This window comes from Monodon monoceros, unplaced genomic scaffold (assembly GCF_005190385.1).
Source record: "Monodon monoceros isolate NGI ecotype Baffin Bay Population unplaced genomic scaffold, NGI_Narwhal_1 Super_Scaffold_20, whole genome shotgun sequence".
Lineage (NCBI taxonomy): Eukaryota > Metazoa > Chordata > Mammalia > Artiodactyla > Monodontidae > Monodon > Monodon monoceros.
Window position 1 is genome coordinate 35,832,411 of NW_021703777.1, and position 27,131 is coordinate 35,859,541.

General features: G+C 40.3%; 1 protein-coding gene across 1 annotated transcript; it reads left to right on the forward strand.

The window, feature by feature from the left end:
* Window positions 1-4,829: 4,829 nt before the first annotated feature.
* On the forward strand, window positions 4,830-23,776 carry SLC10A6 (solute carrier family 10 member 6). The gene is made up of 6 exons (XM_029235552.1): window positions 4,830-5,350; window positions 15,464-15,582; window positions 17,153-17,241; window positions 20,254-20,429; window positions 22,287-22,444; window positions 23,559-23,776. The coding sequence occupies exons 1-6, from the start codon at window positions 4,938-4,940 to the stop codon at window positions 23,774-23,776; spliced, it is 1,173 nt and encodes a 390-aa protein (XP_029091385.1). The 5' UTR covers window positions 4,830-4,937.
* The last annotated feature ends 3,355 nt before the right edge of the window (window positions 23,777-27,131 follow it).

Below are 27,131 nucleotides of genomic sequence, written 5' to 3' on the forward strand. Positions count from 1 at the left end.
TCATATGGTATTTGTCTTACTCTTTCTGACTGACTTTAATTAGTAGGATAATCTCTAGGGCCATCCATGTTGCTGCATTATTTTATTGTTTTTTTATGGCTGAGTAATATTCCATTGTATATATGTACCACATCTTCTTTATCCATTCATTTGTCAATGGACATTTAGGTTGTTTCCATGTCTTGGCTATTGTAAATAGTACTATTATGAACACAGCGGTGCCTGTATCTTTTCAAATTATGGTTTTGTCCAGATATATGCCCAGGAGTGGGATTGCTGGATCATATGGTAACTCTGTTTTTAGTTTTTTTTAAAAATTAATCTTTATTGGAGTATAGTTGCTTTACAATGTTGTGTTAGTTTCTTGCTGTGCAGCAAAGTGAATCAGTCATACATATACATATATCCACTCTTTTTAAATTTATTTTTAATTTATTTTATTATTATTATTTTTTAATGTGGCTGCCATTTCCTCAATTCTGGGAAAGGATCTTTTTTTTTAAAAAAATTATTTATTTTTGGCTGCGCTGGGTCTTTGTTGCTGCACGTGGGCTTTCTCTAGTTGTGGTGAGCGGAGGCTACTCTTCATTGTGGTGCGCAGGCTTCTCCTTGTGGTGGCTTCTCTTGTTGCAGAGCATGGGCTCTAGGCGCACAGGCTTCAGTAGTGGTGCTGCATGGGCTTCGGTAGTTGTGGCTCGTGGGCTCTAGAGCACAGGCTCGGTAGTTGTGGCACACGGGCTTAGTTGCTCCGCAGCATGTGGGATCTTCCCAGACCAGGGCTCGAACCTGTGTCCCCTGCATTGGCAGGAGGATTCTTAACCACTGCACCACCAGGGAAAGCCCCCACTCTTTTTATATTTCCTTCCCATTTAGGTCACCACAGAGCACTGAGTAGAGTTCCCTGTGCTGTACTACAGGTTCTCATTAGTTATCTAGTTTATACATAGCAGTGTATATATGTCAGTCCCAGTCTCCCAATTCATCCCACCCCCTTACCCCCTTGGTAACCATTCATTTGTTCTCTACATCTGTGACTCTACTTCTGCTTTGCAAATAATTTCATCTTTACCATTTTTCTAGATTCCACATGTAAGCAATATTATATGATATTTGTTTTTCTCTTTCTGACTTATCTCACTCTGTATGACAATCTCTCGGTCCATCCACGTCTCTGCAAATGGCACTATTTCGTTCCTTTTTAAGGCTGAGTAATATTCCATTGTATATATGTACCACATCTTCTTTATCCATTCCTCTGTTGATGGACATTTAGGTTGCTTCCATGTCCTGGCTATTGTAAATAGTGCTGCAATAAACATCGGGGTGCATGCATCTTCTTTTTTAAAAAATATTTTATTTATTTATCTATCTATTTATTTATTTTTGGCTGAGTTTGGTCTTTTGTTGCTGTGCGCAGGCTTTTTCTAGTTGTGGCAAGTGGGGGCTACCCTTTGTTGCGGTGCACAGGCTTCTCATTGCGGTGGCTTCTCTTGTTGTGGAGCACGGGCTCTAGGCGCGTGGGCTTCAGTAGTTGTGGCATGTGGGCTCAGTAGTTGTGGCTCGCAGGCTCTAGAGCGCAGACTCAGTAGTTGTGGCGCATGGGCTCAGTTGCTCCGCAGCATGTGGGATCCTCCCAGAGCAGGGTCGAACCCTTGTCCCCTGCACTGGCAGGCAGACTCCCAGCCACTGTGCCACCAGGGAAGCCCACATGCATCCTTTTGAATTATGGTTTTCTCTGGATATATGCCCAGGAATGGGATTGCTGCGTCATATGGTAGCTCTATTTTTAATTTTTTAAGGAACCTCTGTACTGTTCTCCGTAGTGGCTGTACCAATTTACATTCCCATCACTGTATAGGAGGTGGATTTTTTATGTTCTTCAAGCTTCTAGAAGTTTCCTGTTGTGCTAATTCTCAGAGTTTGGCAAACAATTCCTTAGCCATATTTAATCACCTTTCTTTTTGGCACTTTCCCTTCTGCCTTTACATTCTCAACCTGAAGAAACCAGGCTTTTCCTGAAGAATATCTTTAACCTCTAATTCTATCTGCAGAGAATAGAAATACATGAAGCATTTCCTGTGGTTTGTAGAATTGGATCTCAAAATTAAGGTGCATATATGTTGAACATATTCAGGTGCATTTTAAGCTTGTGAGCATATGAGAAAAATTTAGAGATTAGGGATTAACTGGTTTCTTTCTCCATCTTAATGCAAATAGTGGTGTTTTATCCCTGAGCTATGTCTAAGTGTTGCCAGTCTTTTCAGCATGATCATGCTGCCAACTACTTTCATTGTTTCCACTTTGCTGTGCTCCAGGGAAATGAGGACAAGCTGAGAATTAGACTGGGATTTAATATCCCAGGGTTACAACTTACTTGCTTAATAACCTTAATCACAAAGGCCTCACTAGTCCTTTGTTTCCTTATCTGTGAAGTGGGGAATGATAGTACATACCTCTTAGTTTGGATGTGAAGATTCAGTGGGATCTCATGATCCACCTCGCTAGCACGGGGTATAAGTTTGGCTTTTGAAATTTTCTAATTAATCACTAGAATCTCTACATGTCAATATGTTTGGGATCCCCTATTTAAAATCTCCTTTACAAATTTACTAAGAACTCTAGGTGCTTACTCTTCCGAAGGAGGCTCCTTCTCAACCCCAAATGGAGAGAAATTCAGAAAAGCCCAACCAGTCCACTGGTAGGCCCTGGTCTCAGCTGTTGTTGTTTTGTTGGGACCTGTTGAATAAATTGGTACTACTGAGGCCAGTGGGTCCTCACCCACTGCTGCCATGCCCCTTCTGGTCCAGATCCTTGCACACAACTTGGTGGCGCCCAGGCTTGGCCTCTCAAGGTTACTTCTCTTCTGGTTACATCCACATACTCAGTTGTGTGTCCTGTATCACCCTGTGACATCTGTGCCCAGACAACTGGATCCAGAGGAACTTGTCACCTGTCCAGACATCCCTTCCTTTCTGGATGTGTAATTAGATTTTATTTTCTACCAGTGGACCTCAGTTGTAATCATCCTAATTCATTTGAGAAATTCTGCTAACACTGAATTTCAAAAGGCAAGTGGCCAAGGACACCTTCCCCTTTGGAGACTCCTTAAGTCCACTTTGCAAATTTAGTCCCCTCCTCCAATCTGTTAGAGCTGAGTACCAAGCAAATCACCAAAGTTCCTATCACTGTCATCTATCAGGAATGGCTTACTAAACCTAAATTTGTATAATTAAGAAGGGTCATTCAAGTGATTATTTCAGGAACAAAGAAGGACTGCCAAGGGACTTTTTTTTTTTTTTAGCCAAGGGACTTTTTGACATTACCCAGACAGAAATAATCTGATACCTTCTTACTAAATAAGGTTAAAAAAAAAACTTCTGCTTCACCAGACACAGCCACATATGTGTAAAGTACCTAGCATGCCTCTGTCACTTAGTAGGTGCTCAAAAAATGTTAGTTCTCTCCTTCCTCCATTTCTCCTCAGCTCGACCACCCCTCAGCATCATTTAGCTGGGAACACGTAGCTTTCCAGAGACCTAACCCACTCCTAAATGTTCATTTCTCTGCTTGGCTCTGTATGAACACAATATAGATGGTTCTGGGTTGCCTCCTGACAGGCTCACCAAGCTTGGTGTAGACATTGGCTTGTTCTCGGGCATAAAACAAGAATTGGTGGCAGCAGGTCCTCATGCTGACCTCTGATGACCTCCAGCAAGGTTCTACCTTCAGAGCTGCTTTTAGGGGGGTTTGCCTCAGGCAGTTTATACTTTCTGCAAATAGTTAGATTTCATTTTACATTTGTATTCAACTTGTTTTTAATACAGCAAACATGCCTGGAGCATTTTGTCATGGAAAATAATTTGCTAAATCCAAAAATAAACAATGCATAGCTAGTGTCCCTCCTTGTCCCAACAAATATACTTCCTGCTTTCTGTGAGAAGGGGTGTGGCATCTGCTGTTTTGGAGCTTCAGTTTCATGGAACTATATTTTCCTTGTCTGGTTTTGCCAACAAAACATGTGTCCATGTGGTTAAGGCACACAGAGGGGCCCTGGGCCACTGCAGTCAGAGGCTGACCTCAGACTCTGTCTTCAGCCTTCCAGACAAGCTCTTTACTACATTTTTTTTGCTGAATTCCCAGACCTCACTACAAGACCTGGGGTGAGGCATCTCAAAAAGAAAGTGACAGCTCCCTTGAATTATTTTGTGTTCAGAAGTGAGTTTCCACATGTTTCATGAGGCAAATATCATTATTTTTACAGGTGTTTAATTATTGGCTTTAGACACAAATTCTAATAGAAATAGAAAGAAGAAAAAGTGAGACTAATTCCAAAGCTCTTTTGAAATTATCCTTAGTCCCTCCTGACATTTCCTTAACTGGCCTTTTGTTTTAATGTCTTCAACAGAAGAGTTCTCCTAATGCTGTGAGGTGTGGCTTTGGCTTAGCTGCCTTTCTTTTTTCCAGAGTTAGCCTTTGTCTCTGCAGAACATTGCATCCTAGCTTTTGGAAATCCCTACTGAACTTGGAGAAATTATGCCTTGCCATCCAACCTCTCTCCTGGAACACAATGTGATTTCTGACGGCATACCAGTTGCTCCACTTGACAGTGTTTGCTTGTCTCATTTCACTTGAATATTCACTGGTGAGTAAGAACAGAAGTGGAAAGTAATTACCACAGTTTATTATATGTTATTATATTATTATAAATAATATTATTTATTATATTTATAATATATATATTTATAATAATATTGTAAATATTATTTATTATATGTTTCATGCCCATGATAATTACTTTCATAATGCCACTTGTGAATAAATTGATCCGATTAGGATGAATCACCTGACTGGCCAACAGCTATTGGAATGGTCCTCCATGTGTGACTTGGAATTATTACAAAACGTGGCAGGATAGACCTGCCCAGCCATCGCGGCAGATGTTCATTTGTAATGCTGCCTTAAGGAATAAGGAGATGAGAGCAAACTGTTCCAGCAGCTCAGCCTGCCCTGCCAACAGTTCAGAGGAGGAGTTGCCAGTGGGGCTGGAGGTCTATGGGAACCTGGAACTTGTTTTCACAGTGGTGTCAGCCGTGATGATCGGCCTGCTCATGTTCTCCTTGGGATGCTCTGTGGAGATCCGGAGGCTCTGGTCGCACATCAGGAGACCCTGGGGCATTGCTGTGGGACTTCTCTGCCAGTTTGGGCTCATGCCTCTTACTGCCTATCTCCTGGTCATCAGCTTGTCTCTGAAGCCAGTCCAAGCTATGGCTATCCTCATCATGGGGTGCTGCCCAGGGGGAACCATCTCGAACATTTTCACCTACTGGGTTGATGGAGACATGGATCTCAGGTAAGTTACACTAGGGAAGCTCAGCTGTCTTCCCCTGATAGCACTCTGCCAGGGATGGGGGTGGGGATGGGGGGGACTGACACCTTCGCGTTAAAAACTCTGCCAATCTAGGTAGACATTCCATTGGGAAACATTTTACACAGACTTGTTCGGTCCCAGAAGGACTTTCCTTTCTGAACTTAAAATTTACTTTGCTGTGATTGTCCTCTGTTTTACTGTCAACTACTTTTCTGAGTAGAGGGGTTGGGTTCATATGCAACAGTGAAAGCAGGTCTCCTTCCTCACCCAATGGCCCTTCCTAGGCGTGAACCCATTCTCACCCACACTGATGGCTTTAACAACAGTCCTGGTTTCGCAGTCTCCCAGGACATAGGTTCAGAATCCCAGGAAGCTAAGGATACTGGTTGGTAGCTATTGTAGTGGTGGTGGTGGCAGCAGCATAACCAGAAGGAGGGCCTCATGGCTCTAATCAGCAAGTGATGCCCGAGCACCTACTTTATGAGATAAGTATTTTGGGGGACGGGATAAGGGAGCTTTAGGGGTATGTGATAGATGTATCCTGTTTTAAGTGGCTATTGAGTTGACTTGGGGAGCAGCACAAAGACTTATGACTAAATCTGTTCTTTCTTGTTGTTTTGCAGATGTTTAACATTCATTACTAGAATCTCATTCCTTTCATTTAAGCCAGTGACCTTATTTCCAATTATGGTGTAGATAAATACCCCAGGAAGCATTAAGCTTTATCATTCACTTACATTTTAATGAGATTGAATTAGTCACAGGTATTTTGGAGTACTTGTTTTGATGGGGAAAAGAGCATTTGAGGAAAAAACAGAGGAGTCACAACTGGAGAAAATGACAGGGCTAAAAACAGTGGTCTTTCTAGAATCTTTGCTTACTTCTGAACAAACTGTTTCACCTTTTGCCCAGAGAAAGAACTACTTATAAATTTAAATCTCTGTTCAATGTGTATGTCATTTAGTTGAGATTTATTATACAATGAATGAATCAGAGGTGCTGACCGTGCTGGGAGTTGACGTTAGTGAGTCAGCGGCAGGTATGGGTTTCTAGTTTCCTGCATGTGCTGAATGTTTAGCATATGGAACTTATTTCACCTATAAATTTTAATGGGTTCATGCCAAACAGACCAATAATTAATTTTCATCTGGCTATGTTTCTAGTTACCCACTTATCAAAGATTTGAAATGAATCACTTGCTTCGCTAATTTAACCCCCCCCCCCAGGGAAAGTGGCGGGGGGTGGGGTGGTGGTGGTGTGAAGAATTGGGAGATTGGGATTGACATGTATACACTAATATGTCTAAAATGGATAACTAATAAGAACCTGCTGTATGAAAAATAAATAAAATAAAATTAAAAAAAAACCCTAATGTGCACTGCTAATTCAAATTCAATTAAGTTGACCATTAACATAATAATTGGGAAATGATAAATATTCTTTACACAAAGTCCATATAACAGTGATAAATTCCAGGGCCTGAAAGTTTTTGGAAAGAAAAAGGAAACATAGTTATTAAGTACCCTGACAGGCATGGGGTCTATGCTTTCATGTATTTTCTTTCCCTTCTTTCTTGGCTCTCAAAATAACCTTGTAAATGGCCTTTTATTATTCTGAATTTTACAGCTGAGAAAATTGTGTCTCAGATTAGTTAAGTATGTTGCCAAATGCTACAAATGAGTATGGCAGAACTCAGATTTAAAAGCACATCTGTTTCTCATCAGCCTGAAATTTAGGCACTTTCTTCAATGCCATTTATTAACACAACTAGATCTTCTGAGCAGGAACATAAGTCCTTAAGCAGTGTTCTCAAGCACTTCTGTTCTGGGAAAGAGAACATTTATTACCTTCATCTCTTATTAGCCAAAATTATAATAAAAACACCAATTAACAGGAAGTCTATAAAAGATAAAGCTCATTTTACTTCCCTTAATTAGCTTTTAACTTTGGTCAAATTATTTAACCTATAAGCTTCATTTGTAAAACATGTTAAAATCGCCTATTCCCCACAAGGATGTATTTTAAGGAGGAAATATGTATGTTGGATGCCAGGCACATAGTAGGTATGTAGTAAATATTAGCTGCTTTCCCATTTTTCTTATAAAATTTTGATTTTGAGACTCACAAACAAAACAAAAAACAAGCATAAAATTTAAATTCTAAGAAATGAAATTTTAAAATGGGGACTAAATATTAGATTTTCAAAAGCTTATAGATACAAGAGTAATAAATCTTAATTCTCAGTAAAAATTGCAAATAGGAAATTCAGTATTATCAAGTGAAACAATCTACAAGTTCACTATGTTTTTCTTACTTGATTACCAACAAAAATAACTTAAGCAAAACTCACTAGGCAGTCATTGATAGAAATTTTGTTTTTCATACTGGATAAAATCCAAGAGCATTTAGTACAACATCTTCATTTTACAAATGAGGAAATTTAGATTTAGTGCTCTTGAGGTGAGCGCTAAACCTAAATGTGTTTCTCATGCCTTAACTCCGTGCTTCATTCAATTTACTTGCAGTTCTCCATGCGTTCACACCAAACAAGGAGTTTCACAATCAACATGTTTGAACCAGTTTCTGCATTCTGAGTATCTGATGCTGACACCAGTCATCCTCCCAGTCACCTGGACTCATCATCTTTGCAGTCCCTCCCCACCCCATGACTCCCCTTCATGCTTCACTTTCTTTAGTCAGTCCTCTGGCTAGTACTGTAGCCCACCCTCTTGATGTCACCCATAGCTATTGCTTCCTATCTGTCCACTGCCATCACCTCAGGTCAGGCACCACAGTTTCTTTCTTGGCCAATTGCAGTATCTTCTCAATGTTCTCTCTACCTTCAGTCTTTCCTTCATGGTTTTGTAGTAAGTGGATAAGGCAGGCTCTGGGGTCAGACTGCCTGTCTCTATATCCTGACTTGGGACCTCTTTCTGTAACTGGAAATCATAGTACTTCCTTCATGGTATTGTGAGGAGAAAAGGAACATATTATACATGTAAAGGCTTCTCAACACCTGTTAAATTGGATAGAACCTAAGCCGGGTCTAACTGACTCCTGCAGGTTTATTTACCATTAAACCCTTAAGCATAACAGGTCTTTGGTCAAAATGGACTATTAACTGTTTTTGTTTTTTTTTTAAGATTTTATTTTTATTTATTTATTTATTTAGGCCGTGCTGGGTCTTAGTTGTGGCACGCGGGATCTTTGTCGCAGCATGTGGGATCTAGTTCGCTGGACAGGGATTGAACCCCGGCCCCCTGCATTGGGAGCAGAGAGTCTTACCCACTGGACCACCAGGGGAGTCCCTAGTAACTGTTCTTTAAACATACCCAGCACTTTTCCAACTTTCTTTTGCCCATTGTCTTCACAGGCTGCAACAACAGCTGGCCTGATCTGTCTCCTCCAATCATCCATTATAACTGTTCTGGAAAACAGTTGGCCTACATGTATGAAGAGCCTTAAAATTATCTTGCCCCTGGACTGAGCTCTGCTGATCTTGGCAGGGCTCTCTCACATGTCCGGGGACTGGCTAAATGTGGACTGATCTTGGATGGCCTCAGCTGGGACAATCGGGCTCTCCTCCCTGTGGCCTCTCATTCTCCAGCAGGCTAGCCTAGACCTAACCACATGACAGTGTCTGGGAAGCTTACAAGGTCTCTTGAGGCCTGAGCTTGAAAGCAGTTCACCATCACTTCCACCACATTCCAGTGGCTAATGCAAATTGCAAGGCTAGCCCAGATACAAGGACTGGAGAAGTAGATTCTGCCTCTCAATGGGGTGAGCTGCAAAGTCACAGTGCAGAGGGCATGGAAAAGAGCGGGAGAAAGAACTGGGGACATTTTTGCAATCTACTATACTAAGGATGGACAGAATTCTTGCCTTGGACAGTAGGACATGAAAACTGAGATCTGGCAGTACAGTGTCATAGTTAAGTGCACCAGTCTGGAGCCAGAAAGTAGATCCATCCCTTACTAGCTGGGTCCTCTTGGCAGGTTATGTAAATTCTCTATGCTTTAGTTTCCTCACTTCTAAAATAGGGAGAAACATAAGTTACCTCATGGATTGTTGTAAGGATTGAATGAGTTAATATATATAAAGTGCTTAGAGTCTTACTGGCACAAAATGCTGTATGAGTTATTATTATTATTATATGGGTCAGGCAAAAGAGCACTGTGTCAGGGGCCTGTGTTTTAGTCTCTGCTCAAGGAGCTGTGTGTCTTTGAGCATACCTTTCTGGACCTGTTTCCTCATTTGTAAAATCATTGGGTTAGACTTTCTGAGGTCCCTTTTTCTTTTACTTTTCCATTATGGTTTATTACAGGATATTGAATATATTTCCCTGTGCTATACAGCAGGACCTTATTGTTTATCCATTCTACATGTAATAGTTTGCATCTGCTAATCCCAAACTCCCAATCCATCCCTCCCCTGCCTGCTTCCCCCTTGCAATCACAAGTGTGTTCTCTATGTTTGTGAGTCTGTTCTGTTTCTTAGATAAGTTCATTTGTGTCATGTGTCTTTTTTCTACTGTGGTAAAATATACATAACATAGCATTTACCATTTTAACATTTTTAAGTGTACAGTTCAATGCATTAAGTACATTCACATTGTTGTACAATCATCACCACCATCCACCTCTAGAACTTTTTCATCTTCCCAAATTGAAACTCTGTATCCCTTAAACAATAATTCCTCCTTCCCTTTAGGCCCTGGCAACCGCCATGCTACTTTCTGTTTCTATGAATTTGACTACTTTAGGTATCTCATATTAGTGAAGTCATAAAACACTTGTCCTTTTGTTTCTGGCCTATTTCACTTAGCATACTGTCTTCAAAGTGCAGCTATGTCGTAGCTTGTGTCAGAATTTCCTTTCTTTTTAAGGCTGAATAATAATCTATTGTATGCATATAAGACATTTTATTTATCCATTTATCCATTGATGGACACTTGGGTTGCTTCTTCCTTTTGGCTATTGTAAGTAATGCTTCCATGAACGCGGGTGTGCAAATATCTGTTGGAGTCCTTACTTTCAGTTCTTTTGGGTATAATCCAGAAATGGATATGAGGCTTTTTTAAGTTTTAAGTATTTTGTGACAATAGGAAAAGAAAAGCAAATTATAAAGTCTAAGCATCCCCCTCTCCCACCCCAGTTTTTAGTGTTTCTCTGGAAACTATTTGGCAGAGATGCCTCTCCTCTGTCCCATAGCACTAAATATGCAATGCTTTCTTGTCATCTATCAGAGGACACTGCAGTAGCTGGGCTACTTTCAGCCTCACTAGGTCTCTGAGCTCCTCCAGGGCTTGTTCCTCTGCATGCTTAGAGCCAGCCTGGTGGTGGCAGGGGCTTGATAGATGAGGGTGAATGACTGAAGGAAAGTTTCTGATTGCTCGTGTGTGTTACAAAAACTTCTCTTGAAATGCAATCAGTTTATTGGTACAACTCAGGACAGCTCCCACTGTCTTTAGTTTGATAACTTTTTTTTTTGGCCATACCATGTGGCTTGTGGGATCTCAGTTCCCCGACCATGGATTGAACCCTGGCCCCAGCATTGAAATCCTGGAATCCTAACCACTAGGCCACCAGGGAATTCTTAGTTTGATAACTTTTGTTATACGAGGTCTGTTCTTCTGTGAGGACGTGTTTGTGTCCTCAGCGGCAGAGAAAGGATTCTGACCACTGGTGGTGGTAGAGCCTGAGGGATTCAGTGGCCCAATTTGACTTTTGAACTTTAAAGGAGCTCCTGATCCTTTAGCAGAAACCCTGAAACTGGGACTTCAGATTCTTCAGATCTGTCTGACAGGGCCTGGTGGAGAACTGAAGATCATCTTGAGAGACAGAACTTAGATTGAATCCATGTGACTTAGTGTGTTTCTATAATGCTATATACCTTAATTTCCTTGTCTATAAAATGAAAATAATACCTACCCATAGGGTTGTTTTATAGACGAAAAGAGAAAATGTATGTAATGAGGTCTGATACTTAGCAGGTGGTGTTCAATAAATGCTGGTTACCGTTCTTGAGAAGCAGCAGACAGGAGTAACATTTATATTTAGGGATGGAAAACCTGGCCTTGAACTCTTCTCTAGGCCCAAGTCTGTTGATCTGATCTTATAGCATATTCCATGTCCATCTGACTGCTTAGATAATTTAAAATTTTTTTTTCAGTGGGGAAGCAAGTGTGTACTTTCATAGTTTTGAGTGTCAGAGTTCTGAGTGTATTGGTTTCAAACTAAAACAACAGGCGTATAACTTAAACCCCAATTGCAAAATGGTATACTTATCGACACTACATTTTAATATAATGCATATATATGTAATTTCCATGTATTAAAGGAGGTTCAGGATTTACCTGTTTGTCCAGACTTGCTTAATCTGCCCCATTATTCTCTGTAATAGTTTGCAGATGGTGACACCATTCTTCTTAGTGCAAGTGGAATCTTGTTATACTGAAATCAGATTTTGCCAACAATTTTCCTATATGTGAACAGCCAAGAGACCCAGTTGACCACATCCTCTGTTTATGCTACATTGGAATTTCATGGCAGTAAAACAAAAGGTGTGACTATCCAACGCATTCAGACACGTTCACTTGTGCTTTTCCAGCTTGGCAGAGCACCAAGGTCATCTGTTGCCTTCCTTGACCATTACTGTGAACATTATGGGCATGAAGTTGTATAAAGGGTGGAAGTAGTAACCTATGTAATCAAGGATATAGAATCAGTCTGATATAATCTCACACTTTGCTTCCCACAGTCATGAATCTTACCTTTCTGGTGTTTGAGCCATAGCCATAGAGGAGGAAAATTCTCTGCTAGTTCTCCAGAAGTTCAAGATCAAAGTGATGTAATATGGAATTCCTTTCAGGATGTGGTGATATGAAGAGCCAGGAATGTAGCACTATCATAGACTAGGAATTTGGAAAAGCGTTCCAGACACACACTATTCTTGAATACAAAGGTTTGAGAGCTGTGGCAAGCTGCTTTTCTTCGTTAATCTGCTCTCTAGTTAGGAAGAAGACTTTGCTCAAAGTAAGCATTCTTTGTTGTTTTTTTTTTTGTTTTTTTTTTTTTTGGTACGTGGGCCCCTCACTGCCGTGGCCCTTTCCGTTGCGAAGCACAGGCTCCAGACGCGCAGGCCCAGCGGCCATGGCTCACGGGCCCAGCTGCTCCGCGGCATATGGGATCCTCCCGGACCGGGGCACGAACCCGTGTCCCCTGCATCGGCAGGCGGACTCCCAACCACTGCGCCACCAGGGAAGCCCAAAGTAAGCATTCTTAATAGAATAAGATAATTTTAAATCTCATATGGAGTGAAATATATGCAAGAACTGCTCAGAAAAGTTTGAAAAGAAAGACTTATGTGGAAGTGTCTGCTCTGTCGTATACAAAAATACACTATGAAAACACCATAATTAAAACAGTCTGATATTTGCTTAGGAAAAAAGGACATTTTGAACACACTTGAACGTATATATAATATATAATGAAGTTGGCACTTCAGTTTAGTGAAAAATTGTTTATTTGGAAAATTTAACACACTTGCCTCTCAATATAGAAGACAATAGATTAGTTTCATACCTTATACAATATAAATTTTAGATAAGTTAAAGATATAAATGTAAAATATAAACCTATGAAAAAGTAAAAAGTGGGGGCAATATTTGAATAACCTCAGGAGAGGGGGAAATCTTTAACAAGGCAAGGAACTTAGAAACCAGGAAAAAAAAAGGACAGATGGACAGATTTGACTGTCTCACTGTTATTTATTATGGCAAAAGTCATAAGCATAGTAAAAATATAAAATAACCTTGGCAAAAATATTTGTATTACATTTGATGATATGTACCCTAATTTTAAAGTAGCTCCTACAGGTTGAGAAAAGAAAAATCGGACAAGAAAGGCTGTTGAGAGGGGATATCCAAGAGGTTAATAAACATGAAAGAAAGCACAACCTTGTATAGAGTCAGGTGTATAACAAAAGAAGAATGAGACGCAGTTTTCAATGTTCTCATGAGAACTGAAAGGGATTGATTGCCTCCAGTGCAGGCAAGATTGTGAAATGCAACAAGCTCTTTTGAAAATAATCTAGAAGTATCTATTAAAATAAAAAACAAACTTTTGACACAGCGATTCCACTTTGGAGAATCTATTTTACAGAAAGAGAAGAATTATTTCAAGTGAAATATATGTAAGAATGTTTAATACATTGCTTATAATGAAAGAAAACTCAAACAATATTTTCAGCATTAATGGAGTGATTGAAGAAATTATGGCATATTTATGTTGTACTCTGCAGTTCTTTTAAAAAAAAATGAGTTTGTTGTATCTGTTGCCCTGAAACATGCCTATGATATTACGTGGAGAAAAAAACAAAAGCAACCAAGCTGCAGAGTAAGTTGCTTTGAAAAGAAAACGACAAAGCCTCTGTTCTCTAAACAGCAGCTATGAAACAGGATTGTTTAAATGAAAACAAAGAGGAGAAGGGATATATACAAGTATTTGTGAATTACCTAAGTCTGGTTTTCTGAAAGGGTCACCAATTAGTTAAATATCTGACAGTGCATCTTTGGGCTGGATTCCCAGATGGGAGATTGTTGGGTCAAAGAGTAAACACATGTGTAATTTTGCTAGATATTACCAAACTCCCTCCAGGGGTTGTGCCATTTTGCATTTAAAAAAATAATAAATTTATTTATTTTTGGCTGCGTTGGGTCTTCATTGCTGCACACGGTCTTTCTCTAGTTGTGGCAAGTGGGGGCTACTCTTCGTTGCGGTGTGCGAGCTTCTCATTGCGGTGGCTTCTCTTGTTGCGGCACACGGGCTTACTTGTTCCGCAGCATGTGGGATCTTCCCAGATCAGGGCTCGAACCCGTGTCTCCTGCACTGGCAGGCAGATTCTTAACCACTGCACCACCAGGGAAGTCCTCATTTCACCAGCAGTGATTGAGAGTACAGAAGGAGTATTTTTAATATCATTGAAATATAATGGTTGCTGCTTTGCTGGGAATATAAACATTCTTCTGATAGAAAATGTCAAAGTTATCACAGACAGATTATTTTATAGACAGGGTAATTAGATGGAAACATTGGTGATTCATATTATGAGGAAGAATGATGTGTAACTTGCAGGCCTGATCAAGTGCTGGAGGACCCTTGCTATCTCTGCAGCAGACCTTAGTCCTACAAAGGGTCTCCTTCCCCTCCTCGCTGGGCTGGGAGGTAGTGAGCCTCAGTTTCTAGGCCATTTGTACCATTAACACAGGTTGGGCATATACTATGTGCAAGGCAGTCTGCTGTGAGAATTTAAACTATGAATATTAAAACCTTCCAAGACTCTTGAAGCCTAGTGTTGAAGGGAATAAACACTTGCTTTACCCCTGGGTTGTGTTGTATAATGTTCCGTGTGCCTCACCTCATCTGTAGAGCAGCATTAATCATGTCTATAAACAGTTTGTATGTGCTTAAACAGATTGTGTAATTTTTCCCGGTGATTTAAACATAAGTATTTTGTTGGCCTGAAGAATATCTCATTTCCATTTACCTTATTTCCCCTAATTTTATGATTGATTTTGTTGCTGGTTTTTTCACCCAGATAGGGACAAAATCCTATAAAGACAGAAAATAGATTCCTGGTTATCAGGGGCTGGGGGGAGAAGGGAATGGGGAGGGACTGCTAATGGGGTGGAGCTTCTTTTTGGGGTGATGAAAATATCCTGGAAATAGAATAGTACAGTCACATATACTAAAGATACTTCAAAACGAATGAATTTTATGGTCCATGAATTATATATCAATAAAGAAGAACTGTACAAGGAAAAAAATGAATCCTTATAGTGACTAGCAGAATATTTAGGACGAGTAAATGCTCATAAAATATGAGTTAATTGATAGATGGCAAGAACTGCAGGAAATCTTTTTCTAGACCACAAATACAGTCATCATTTGTTGAATAATAAAACAGGAGACAGTTTCAAGTAACTTACCCTACATAATCTCTAAGAAGTTGTACCCCAGGAGTCGTTTTTGGTAAGGACTAAATTCTTCATTTCAAACTTTCCCTCTTAAGCATCTACTTTAATTTTACTTTCAGCATCAGTATGACAACTTGTTCCACAGTGGTTGCCCTGGGAGTGATGCCACTCTGCCTTTATCTCTACACCTTGTCCTGGAATCTTGAGCAGAATCTCACCATTCCATATCAGAACATAGGTCTGTATTGGGCTTGTGACATGAAATAGTAATAGTAATGGTGATGGTAATAATAATAGCTGTTGTTTACTATGTGTCTCCTTTATACAGGGGTTTAAATATGTTATCTAATTTAATTCTCCAAATAACCCTACAGTATAGATTCTATTACCAGTCCCATATCCTGTATTTTCAGAATTAGGGAGGTGAAGTAACTCGACCAAGGTCATGCAGCTGTTAAGTGCAGACTGGAATTCTGACTCGCGAATCTGACTGCAAAGTCCAAGCTCTTAACCCCTACAACGGTTCACTTCTGAAAACAAAGCCAGAAAACTTACTTACTAAAAAAACCAAACAACCGTTATATAATTCACTAGAAAGCAGTTAGACTCATTATGACCCACAGGTGAACTGAATCACAGTGGCTCTAATGAGACCTTAGTTCCCTCAGCCCCACCTTTTATATCACCTGTGGCCTTGACTTCTTTACTGATCAACATAAATGATTCCTATTGAGTATTAAAGCATATCCACATGTCACAACCACACCCATAGCTCTTTCATTATCTCCTTAAACTCTGAGAGCTCTGTGGACTCACTAGGATTGGAAGAAAAACTTGGTGAGATGATATGTCTATTCTGGTTTTATCAGAGTCTTTGGAGAATTGGTAGAAACCATGATTCGTAAACTCCAAAGTGTCAATCTGGAGTCTCAAGTAATCACTTGGAGAGCTTACAACCCATGGCCTTTAGTTCAGAACCATGAATAGAGCCATGTCCTGATAACAGGTGAAGCCCACTGAATTTGTAAAATTTGAGTGAAATCTTAATTTAGAAATCATGATTTTATGTGCAACTTTTTCTTATCACTAAATTATTTAATATATTCTGTTTTAATAATATACTCTAAAAGGCACTTGTAAACAATTAAAGCCCCAAATATGAGCAACTCATATGACTTTGGAGCTAGTATTGCAAGTGAGCAGATTTGGAAAGTAGCACTGGAAAATGTCAGTGTATGGATCCTGTTGGCAAGTAGACCTCTGCTCTGTTGAGCCTGTCTTTAGTCACTTGTGTTAATTAAAAGATGTATTTCTCTACCTGCCTTTGGGTTACCTGGCTACACTTGGAAATATAAGAACTTCCTTTGGTTTCTGTAACAAATGCTGTTTTTGTCTTGTAATAGATATTCTTTACCTTGCGAAGCAAATCACCCATTGGCTTCAAATGGAGAAATAATAGCTATAGTTGTAGAGTGGTGACCCCATACGCAGCAACCAAAGAATTTTGCAGACATAAAAGGGTCCTCCTGTTTTCTAATCTTTACATTTTCAGTTGTCTCTAAAATTCCATGTGGTTGTTGAGGGATTCTGAGAGAAATGAGAGACTGTTTGTGACGGCATTCAGTGGTATCATATACCCTTCAAAGATTGTCTTCTAAACATTAACAAACATTTTTTTGGAGGTGGATGCAGAAATAAAATGCATCTTGGATTAAAGCTTTTATCTAATTGAAATAGACATAAATTGTTGAGAAATGGGTGGTCAGGGTGAGAGGGGATACCATCTGACAGATTTTTCTTCTCTTCAGGAATTACCCTTGTGTGCCTGACCATTCCTGTGGCCTTTGGTGTCTATGTGAATTATAGGTGGCCAAAACAATCCAAAATTATTCTTAAGGTAAGCAACTCCATGGGACAGTTAGCACACTTCAGAATCAGAGACTTCACAAATAGACATAGGCAATGACCAGAACAAAGGGGCCAGTCAGACACGGCCCCACACCTAGCAATTTTCTTTATGTGTTCTGCATTTTTGGATCCAGCCACCATATTTCCTCCACTCTAAGCCTTGCTTTGTCACTCCCATGGGCCCCTACACTGAGGCGTATGACACCCTGCAAAGCATGGAACTCGTGCTTTAGTGACAGAAAAGCTTAGGCCTGCGTGTGGCCAGAGAGCACCCATTTGTTCACAAGGCTTCACACAGGTGCTCTCAAGCAAAGGCTGTTCAAATCTGCATGAAATGGGGCCCATTGTTTATGAGTGTGGCTGGCTTCCTGGAACAGCAGGATGAAGGGCTGTCTTTCAGAAGCATTCCTGGGTGAGCCTCTAAAGATGGAGTTTGTACACACAAACAAGGGCTGCTGACCACACGAATAACTGTCAGAATGAAATCATCCAGAATGCACTGAGGAGTCTGGCCCTGGAATGATGGGAGCTGGAACCCTCTACCTCCTCTTGACTTTCCAGGGTTGTCTTTTGTCTGCTGGGGAAACAAGCCAATGTCCTTGTTAAATGGCTTTTAAAATTATGTGGCTTACACAGCACAGGGAGATCAGCTTGGTGCTTTGTGACCACCTAGAGGGGTGGGATAGGGAGGGTGGGAGGGAGACGCAAGAGGGAGGAGATAGGGGGATATATGTATATGTATAGCTGATTCACTTTGTTATACAGCAGCAACTAACACACCATTGTAAAGCAATTATCCTCCAATAAAGATGTTTAAAAAAATAAATAAATAAAAGAGGTTTTTAAAGACGGAAAAAAAAAGTTATGTGGCTTGAGAGGAGGTGTTCTCAACAATGGTGTCCATCTCCTAGGGTGTTGTCCATTTTTCTGATTATGTATTGTTTTAGAAGATATATACTTTTATTATATACTGCTCTCGTGAAGATTTAAAAAATGTTTTAGTTATTTTTTGCATTTGTAAAAAAAGATGTTTGGAGCTGATTGGAGGTTTGGCAAATAAATGTCAGTTCATTTTAGTTTGGGGTTTATGGTTTGGTTCAGTTTAAGCTCTTGATGTTTGGCTCTACCTGACAGAACATGCCACTCCATTTGCCTGCACGAATGGATGCTGCTTCCCCAGTTTGGCACAAGACTGAACAACTCCCTCTAGTCCTCCGATGAGATGGAGAACGAGAAGAGGGGTTGACAAGCAGACAAATTAGCTGGACACAGGGAGCTTAGATGCTATGCGTCCGGATTGCACGTGATGACTTTACTGTTATTTCAGTAGGAGAAAATTTCCAGTGTGGCAGCGTGTGGTTATAATTTTGTTTACAAAACAGGAGGAGAGAGTATGATCATGGGAACCTCTTACTTTTCTTACTTTTCAAGTACTCTATCTTGGAGTACTTTCTTAAAAGGGCATCTAACAAAAAAATAATGATTTTGGTGTTTCCAGATCCTCTACTAGGCCATCAGTGTCAGTGGAGAAATCAGATACATTTTCTGTATGTCTGTAAAGAGCAAATTAAAAACCATTTGGCTGGACTTCCCTGGTGGCGCAGTGCTTAAGAATCCTCCTGCCAGTGCAGGGGACACGGGTTCGAGCCCTGGTCCAGGAAGATCCCACATGCTGCGGAGCAACTAAGCCCGTGCGCCACAACTACTGAGCCCACATGTGATAACTACTGAAGCCCGTGCACCTAGAGCCCGTGCTCCGTGACAAGAGAAGTCACCGCAATGAGGAGACCGTGCACTGCAACGAAGAGTAGCTCCTGCTCACTGCAACTAGAGAAAAGCCAACGCGCAGCAACAAAGACCCAACACAGCCAAAAATAAATAAATAAATAAATAAACCCCCCCCCCCCCCCGCAAAGAACTACCCAGCTGAGCCCAGCCCAAATAAAAAAAACAAAAAAAACCAACAAAAAAAACCATTTGGCTATTCCAGAGGTGCTGTGGCAGAAAATATTTAATAATATGGTAGAAGGTTGACTGAGGATTTTTACAATCAGAGGCCTTTGTGTGTTCCAGCATCTTCCCATTAGGCAGAGGCCCAGTCTTTCCCTGTATTTGAGCAGTAAAAATGATCCCAGAACACATCTTTGGTACATTGGGTTGTTTTTATTTTGTTTCGGTTCCCCATGACCGTCTTTCTCCACACCCTGAATCACTTCAAATCAAGGTTGATGCTGAACTGGGCACATAGTTTGCTGTTTACATGATGTGAATGGGAGCTTGCCAAGATCCTGACTTTCCCCCACATATTCTGGGTCTTGCTTCCTCTTTATCTGGTTTAAAACTCTGACCACTGGGAAAAATTTTTGTTGAATTTTTTTTGTTTCTATTAAACAACAAAAGCAAGAGACAGTATTCATTTGGGAGAAGATATCAGTATCTTCAATAGTATCTCATTTTACATTAATATTAGCTCAGGTTGTCTAGTGAAGAATGGGTAAATTTCATTTGGAGGAGAGAAGAACAGGGAGCAGAGCAGTCAAGAAGTCATTGGTGGTTGAAGGGGTGGTAGGGAGAGAGTGGTGGATGGTCAGGCAGGGCAGATCTCAGGCAAGAGGTTACCAGCGCAGGGCCTGCAAGGTTGTGTATAGAGGTGTTGGATGCTTATTATCAGAATTTTCACTTATTTCACAAATTTGTCCTATCCACGAAAAACTCCACTACCCAATCCTTCTGGCAGAATCCTCCATTTGAGAGGAAAAGATACTGATCATAAAATAAGAAGACTTAGATTTGTGTTGAGCTTCATCAAATCTAGCTCAGTCAAGTCACTTGACCACTTTGGACCTCAGGTTTCTTCTCTGTAAAATGAGATTGGATTCGGTGGTCTCTAAGTCCTCTCTTTGTTCTAAAACCTTCTAGGTTCCAAGGCTTTTGGAGCAGTGATGGACTTTGCAAAAAGACTGTGATGTTTACCTGTGCCTCTTTTATTGGTTTGCCTTAGGTTGGAGCCATTGTTGGTGGGGTCCTCCTTTTGGTGGTTGCAGTTGCTGGTGTGGTGCTGGCGAAAGGATCTTGGAATTCAGATATCATTCCTCTGACCATCAGCTTCATCTTTCCTTTGATTGGCCATGTCACAGGCTTTCTCCTGGCACTTCTTACCCACCAATCTTGGCAGAGGTACAGTTAAATTATCCATAAACTTTTATAAGGAGGACAAATTAAACACACTGCCATTGACAGGCTTTGCTGCCTGGCTATGTCTGGAAGCACAAAGAGTTTTGACTTACAAGGTGGGTGGTGTTGTCCACTTGGGGAACATTTAGGGTAGTAACCAAGTACTTGGTGAGGCTCTGCCAAGGGTATCTCATTTCCTTCTTACTACAAGTCTGAGGGGCAGATACTCTGGGTATCTCATTCTACATTCTACAGATGAGCAAACCCTTCAGGGAGCTTAAGTAACCTGACCAAGGTCATAGAGCCAGAATGTGGTGGACTTAAGATTTGGGCCTTAGGTCCGTACAGTCATATCCGCAGGGCATTGGTTCCAGAGCCCCCTGCAGATACCAGAATCCAAGGATGCTCAACTCGCTATTATAAAATGGCATAGTATTTGCATATAACCTACGTATATCCTCCATATACTTTAAATCATCTCTAGATTACTTATAATACCTAATGTAATGCTATATAAATAGTTGCCTGCATGGCAAATTTAAGTTTTGCTTTTTGGAACCTTGTAGAATTTTTCTTTTCCCAAATATTTTTGATCCGAGGTTGGTTGAATCTGTGGATATAGAACCTGCAGATACAGAGGGATGACTGTAATTAGGAACACGGACTGTTGAGGAGTTGAAATATAATTGGATCTGGAGAGAAGGTATTCCTATGGCAAAGTGTAGTCAGCAATCCTGTTTTTCCACACCTGATGGCTTGAGAAAGATCAGGACTGAGATGCTGCATTTGCCTTGTGAATGGTCCAGGTGTGAGGTTCAGCTGTGTCACTTAATCTTGTCAGGTTATGGACAGGGCTCTGAAAGAAGTGAGGGTGGTTTGGAGAAAGTGTAGTGTGCAACAGGGTGACTAGAAATAAAATAAGAGCCACTGAATTTGCCCTGTACTAGTGACGATATTTTCACTCCCACATTCCACACCCTTGTTACCTCCACATCCCAGTCCAGTCTGCAAAGAGAAGCCGGTTTATCAAACGTCTCTTTCCTCTCTTCTGCCATCTGTAAAAGCCTCAAGATGCCCTTTGTATTCAATAAATTGGAGAAGATGAAACTGCCTAACCCAGCCTCCAAGGTCCTGCCTAGGTTTTCCTTCTTCTCCCTCCTGCTTTTTCTTTTTCAAGTGAGGTTTATTTTTCTTTTCTCTTCTGTTCTTTTCTTTTTTTTTGTAATTAGAAAATGAATAAAATATAGAAAAGGAGAAAGTAGAAAAAACTTATTACTAAACCATTTCACCAAAGAAACCATTTTAGACATTTTGTTTTCATGTAGGGTTTTTATGTTTATTTTCAAGTGTTTATACTGTTTTGTGTCTGACTCAACTTTCCATTCTCATGTCCTTCAATCCTCCACTCCCCGCAGGTTGGCTTAGAGCATAAGCAATGCTTACTGAATAGGCCAAGCTCATACGTGTCCCCAGAACTTTAATTTCAATCACTTCCCCACATTAAATGCCTCTTTCACTCTTTCCATTCTTTAGTTTCACCCTTCCTCTGTGAAGCCTTCTCTAACCATTTATGCCACTTTTCTGAATTTCTACAGCATTTCCCTGACCTTCAATCATACTTTGTCTTGTGCTGTTTCTATGTGTATATCTTGTCTTTTCACCCAGATTCTCAGGGCAGAGTTCATAGGGCCCTATTCAGAGGTGCCTCTCAAGAGGCCACCTACAGAGTAGGCACTCAGCAAATAATTATTGAATGGATAAACATTTTTAGTGGTCTCAGCTCATAGCTTGCACTTATCGCTATACGTAAAATTTAAAAATAGTCCTTATTGCTAGTATGTAAAATTTTTCCATTGGTAGTTGCAGGACGATTTCCTTAGAAACTGGAGCTCAGAATATTCAGATGTGCATCACCATGCTGCACCTATCTTTCACTGCTGAGCAATTAGTCCAGATGCTTAGCTTCCCATTGGCCTATGGACTCTTCCAGCTGTTGGATGGGTTTCTCATTGTTGCAGGTAGGTAAAGCCCCCATTGAGTGGACTTGACTGAAAATTGTTCACCCAGCTTACTAACTCCTTTTTCAATCTGAATATACATGTGCTGCCCTTGTGATACATTTTTAGCCTGACATTTCTGGGGAAAATAAAATGTATAAACAAGATCTTTTGCCACAAGTGGAAGTTTCACAGAAAAATATTTTTAAAAACCTGTGAAAGTGAGCTTATAATTATAAACAATCTTCACAAAAACAATGCACTATCAGAACTCTCCATGAACAATTATTTATCTCAAAAATGACATTTCTTATGTTTTATTAAGAGCCTTGAAAGTCTTCCAAATGTTATTTCACAGTACTTATGTGACTAAGAATTGTGCTGAATGTCTGTGAAATGTTTTTTAACTATGAAATATAATACATACAGATATTAAAAAATATATATGCTTATCTATCCCTACAGCCAAAAATACATCATTTTGCAGGCAGTCATTATGTAGGTTCACAGAAGGTAAATTTAAAATATATAGATTGATAGATATGTACACAAACATACGTATATTTTAATCTTGGCCATTGTAAATTTTTTATTGTCACAGAACGTAAGGCTCAATGATTACTGATATAACTAATTATATACTGATTACAGACAATTAATATAAGGAACACTTGGGGTTTAATTTTCCCACAAGATAAAGTCTAGCAGAATAAAACTCCTGGTCTTAAATTCAGGTTTTAATTCCTTCTCATGGTGAGACTGTGATGGAAGGAGTATGCTTGGCCCATTCCTAGCTACCTCCCAGCACCCGGGGGGGCACCTGACCCATATTAAGCCCTCCACAGGAGTTGCTGACTGACTGGATGGATGGACAGACGGACAGACGGACGGACAAGCTGTCAGCCACCTGATGAATGTCTCAATCACAATAGGTCCATTCCAGACAGAAATAGCCATCTTGATACACTGAATTATTTTGCTCTGTAGTTTTTTCTTTTCCCCTTCTTTTTCCTGTGTGTTTATACATATATGATCCAAAGCAAACAAACCCCCAAAGTATTGACAAGTGCACAATGTCACCAAATTATAGTCTTTGCTAAAGTGATTTTTAATACTGGTATGTTTTAACACCTAGCATATAAGATGTACAAGAGGACACTGAAGATCAAACACAGAATAAAGAACCCCGCTTTAAGGGTAGAAGCCCGCTTTAAGAAGAAATCCACTTCTCCCAAAGAGACCAGTGCTTTCTTGGAGGTGAATGAAGAAGCTGCTCTAACTCCTGGGCCATCAGGGCCCATGGATCTCCACAGGGCTGTCATGCCAACTGGCCAGATCTCATGTGCCAAGTAGGGGTTTGTTGGCTTGACTGGTCCCTGTCTTCCTCAGTGGCCAGTAAAGACAGTGCAGAGCTGATGAGTGAATCTCGTTGGCAGGGCTTATGGGAATGTTTGCGTGTCAGATGTCAACATATTTATATTTCTGTGTGGACTTTGATTTGTCATAGGATCCCCTTTTGAGAATATGCTCTGCCTATTTCAGGTTCTTTCTTTGGGGGTTTACACAACAGATTTATTAGCTACTTTGTGTGTTCTTGTCTTCCCATACAGTGAAGAGTGATCCCCATTGTTATGTGAAGTCGTCAAGCTGTGAATTTTAACCTCACAAGAGTTAGAACTCTGTGTAGAGGAGATGTCACCTCATACTGCAGGGCAAGGACAGAGTCTGGACCCACTTGACTTCTCGACTTTGGGCAAGTCCTTTGGGGCATTTGGGAGGAAGCATACAGCTCTTATAAAAATGGGGTCTTTTCTCAAATGATTGTTTTTTTTAAGGGCTTGAAAATCTTTTTAGATTTATAGATGTAATCACGAGCCTCGAGGGAATTTAATGAACACTTGAAGTTAATATTTTTACTCCCTAGAGATAGACACAATGTATATTCTTCTAATATACATTTATGCGTTATGTCATTTTAAAAACATTGAGGGCTTCCCTGGTGGCGCAGTGGTTGGGAGTCCGCCTGCTGATGCAGGGGACGCGGGTTCGTGCCCCGGTCCGGGAGGATCCCCCATGCCGCGGAGCGGCTGGGCCTGTGGGCCTTGGCCGCTGGGCCTGCGCGTCTGGAGCTTGTGCTCCGCGGCGGGAGAGGCCGCGGCAGTGAGAGGCCCGTGTACCGCAAAAAAAAAAAAACCAAACAAAAAACAAAAAACATTGAGATCATTCCACATATACTGTTTCATAAGTCACTTCATGAAATATTGTGGAGCATCTTTACATGGCAGTCTATGTTGACCTACCTCATTCCTTAGAACAGTGGCTTTACAGAAGTATTCCAGTGCATGAAAGGTCTATAATTTATTTAACCATCCCTTAGTCATGGACATTTAGATAGCTTTCAACTTGGTGTTACAGTGCCGCTACAGACACTTGTGCCTTCATGCAAGTGTTTCTGTAGGATCATTTTCTAGACTTGAAAATGTGCAACCAGGCTGATGGCACATTAAAATGTTGGGCAGTGAGCTCTCTGGCAACACTGTTCAGCAGTGCCTGAGAGTGTCTGGTTTTTCCACAGTCACACCAGTCTTAAGAATGATCATTCTGCTTTGTGAAAATACCTCATTTAAAGTTGCATTGTTAAAATTATACAATGAAGTGAAGCAGAGTATTTTTCATGGATGCTTGCTTGTTCATGTACTTTGCCTGCTTTTTTTTTTTTTTTAAAGAAATGGCCTTTGATTGATTAATTAGTAATTAATTTTTTGGCTGCCTTGGGTCTTCGTTGCTGCGTGCGGGCTTTCTATAGTTGCGGCGAGCAGGGGCTGCTCTTCCTTATGGTGTGCGAGCTTCTCATGGCGGTGGCTTCTCTTGTTGCAGAGCATGGGCTCTAGGGCGCATGGGCTTCAGTAGTTGTGGCTCGTGGGCTCAGTAGTTGTGGCTCGTGGCTCTAGAGCGCAGGCTCAGTAGTTGTGGCACATGGGCTTAGTTGCTCCATGGCATGTGGGATCTTCCCGGACCAGGGCTCAAACTCATGTCCCCTGCATTGGCAGGCAGATTCTTAACCACTGTGCTACCAGGGAAGTCCCTTTGCCTGCTTTTCTATTGCAGTTTTTCCTTTTTAACTGATAAACCAGACAGTGACCCTTTGTTCTATGTTTTGTCAATATTTTACCTACTCGTTTGTCTTTTTATTTTTGTATAATTTCTTTTGCTGTACAGAAGTTTTATATTTTTTATATATTCCACTTTATTAGTCTTTTAAAAAATGTTTTTTGACCTTAATATCTGTCAAATGTTAGACTATTTATACTTTTGTGTGGATTGTGAATTGGAAAAGGACCCACCCCTCTTTGAGAATGTATTTGGCCCCTTTTCAGGGAGTTCTTTTTTGGGGTTAATACACGTATTTACTAGCTGCTGTGTATACTGTCAGTAGATAAAACCCATCCTCCTTCTCTATTCTGACATTATTAAAAATATGTCCCATATATTTCTCTATAACTTTGGACTAAATATGTACATGTTTATTCCATTTTGAATTTATTTTTCTCTATGGCGTGTTAAGAATCTAATTGTCCTAACATCATACATTGAATGATTCATCTTTTCTCTACTGATATGAAATGCCACCTTCATCACATAACTTCCTATATAATGTGTTTTTGTTGGACTCCATTTGGTTCCATTTTTTCTATTTGTAAATTTTGGAGTGTGAGAAAGTGTATTGTCTGAGATTTAGTGCTTTACAATTTTATTTTGTAAGTATACTCAAGAACTTGTGGGTTATATATATAATGACAATGATTATTATGGTATTTTCACAAGTAAGGACATCTTTGTGGTAGTACAGAAAGAGCCCCATTGGGTGTCACAAGTATATTTATATGGAAAAGAAGTACACACGTGTGACATGATTGTTAATTCTCAACTGCTGCAGTGAACATAGTAGAATTATATGTTCAGAAAGCCCCAGTTCTAAAATAAGCATTACCACGAGTGAGTTTTAAAGGATCCACAAAAAAGGAATTTCTAAATTGTTCCTCTACATAGGCACCTAACATAAAATGGTAAATTCCAGTGTTCCATTCTGAAGTATTAACTGCATGGTCAGTATTTACCACAATCAGGACAGGTCTGGAGAGAAGTCTACCAAAAGCCATCCATTAAGACAGAAACAACACAAATCAATGTAAGGGTTTGAAAGTAGTCACATTGGAAGACTGCCATTTCCAGAGATGGTATGTAAACATGTTACTGAGAAGAACTAGAAATAGTCAAGTTGTCCAGGAGGCCACACATTATCTTTAAAAAGAAGAACGTAACTAAACAAAAGCTCTAACTGAATAAATTGTATTCTAACTGATCTCAATAATCATGCATTCATAAAAGCAGGGCCTATATGAAGCTCAGAAGGGGGGCCAGAGAAATAATGTTAAGCAGAATGAGTCCAGCTCTGTGTCTGGAAAAGAGCCAGGTGGATATTTGAGGTAGCAGAGTGTAAAGAACACGGTCTTTGCCAGGGCTACTTGTTGTGATCCACTTAAAGAGCTAGGACGCTTCAGGACTTGTGGGTTGAAGTCACGTAGTCCTAGAATTGAATCCCAGCTCTGTTATTTGGACAACGTTGAGCAAGTGATAATCCCCCTGAACTTCAGTTTCCTTTCTTAAAAAGGATGATATGCTGCCCACTAGCGGGTTGGAACCAGTC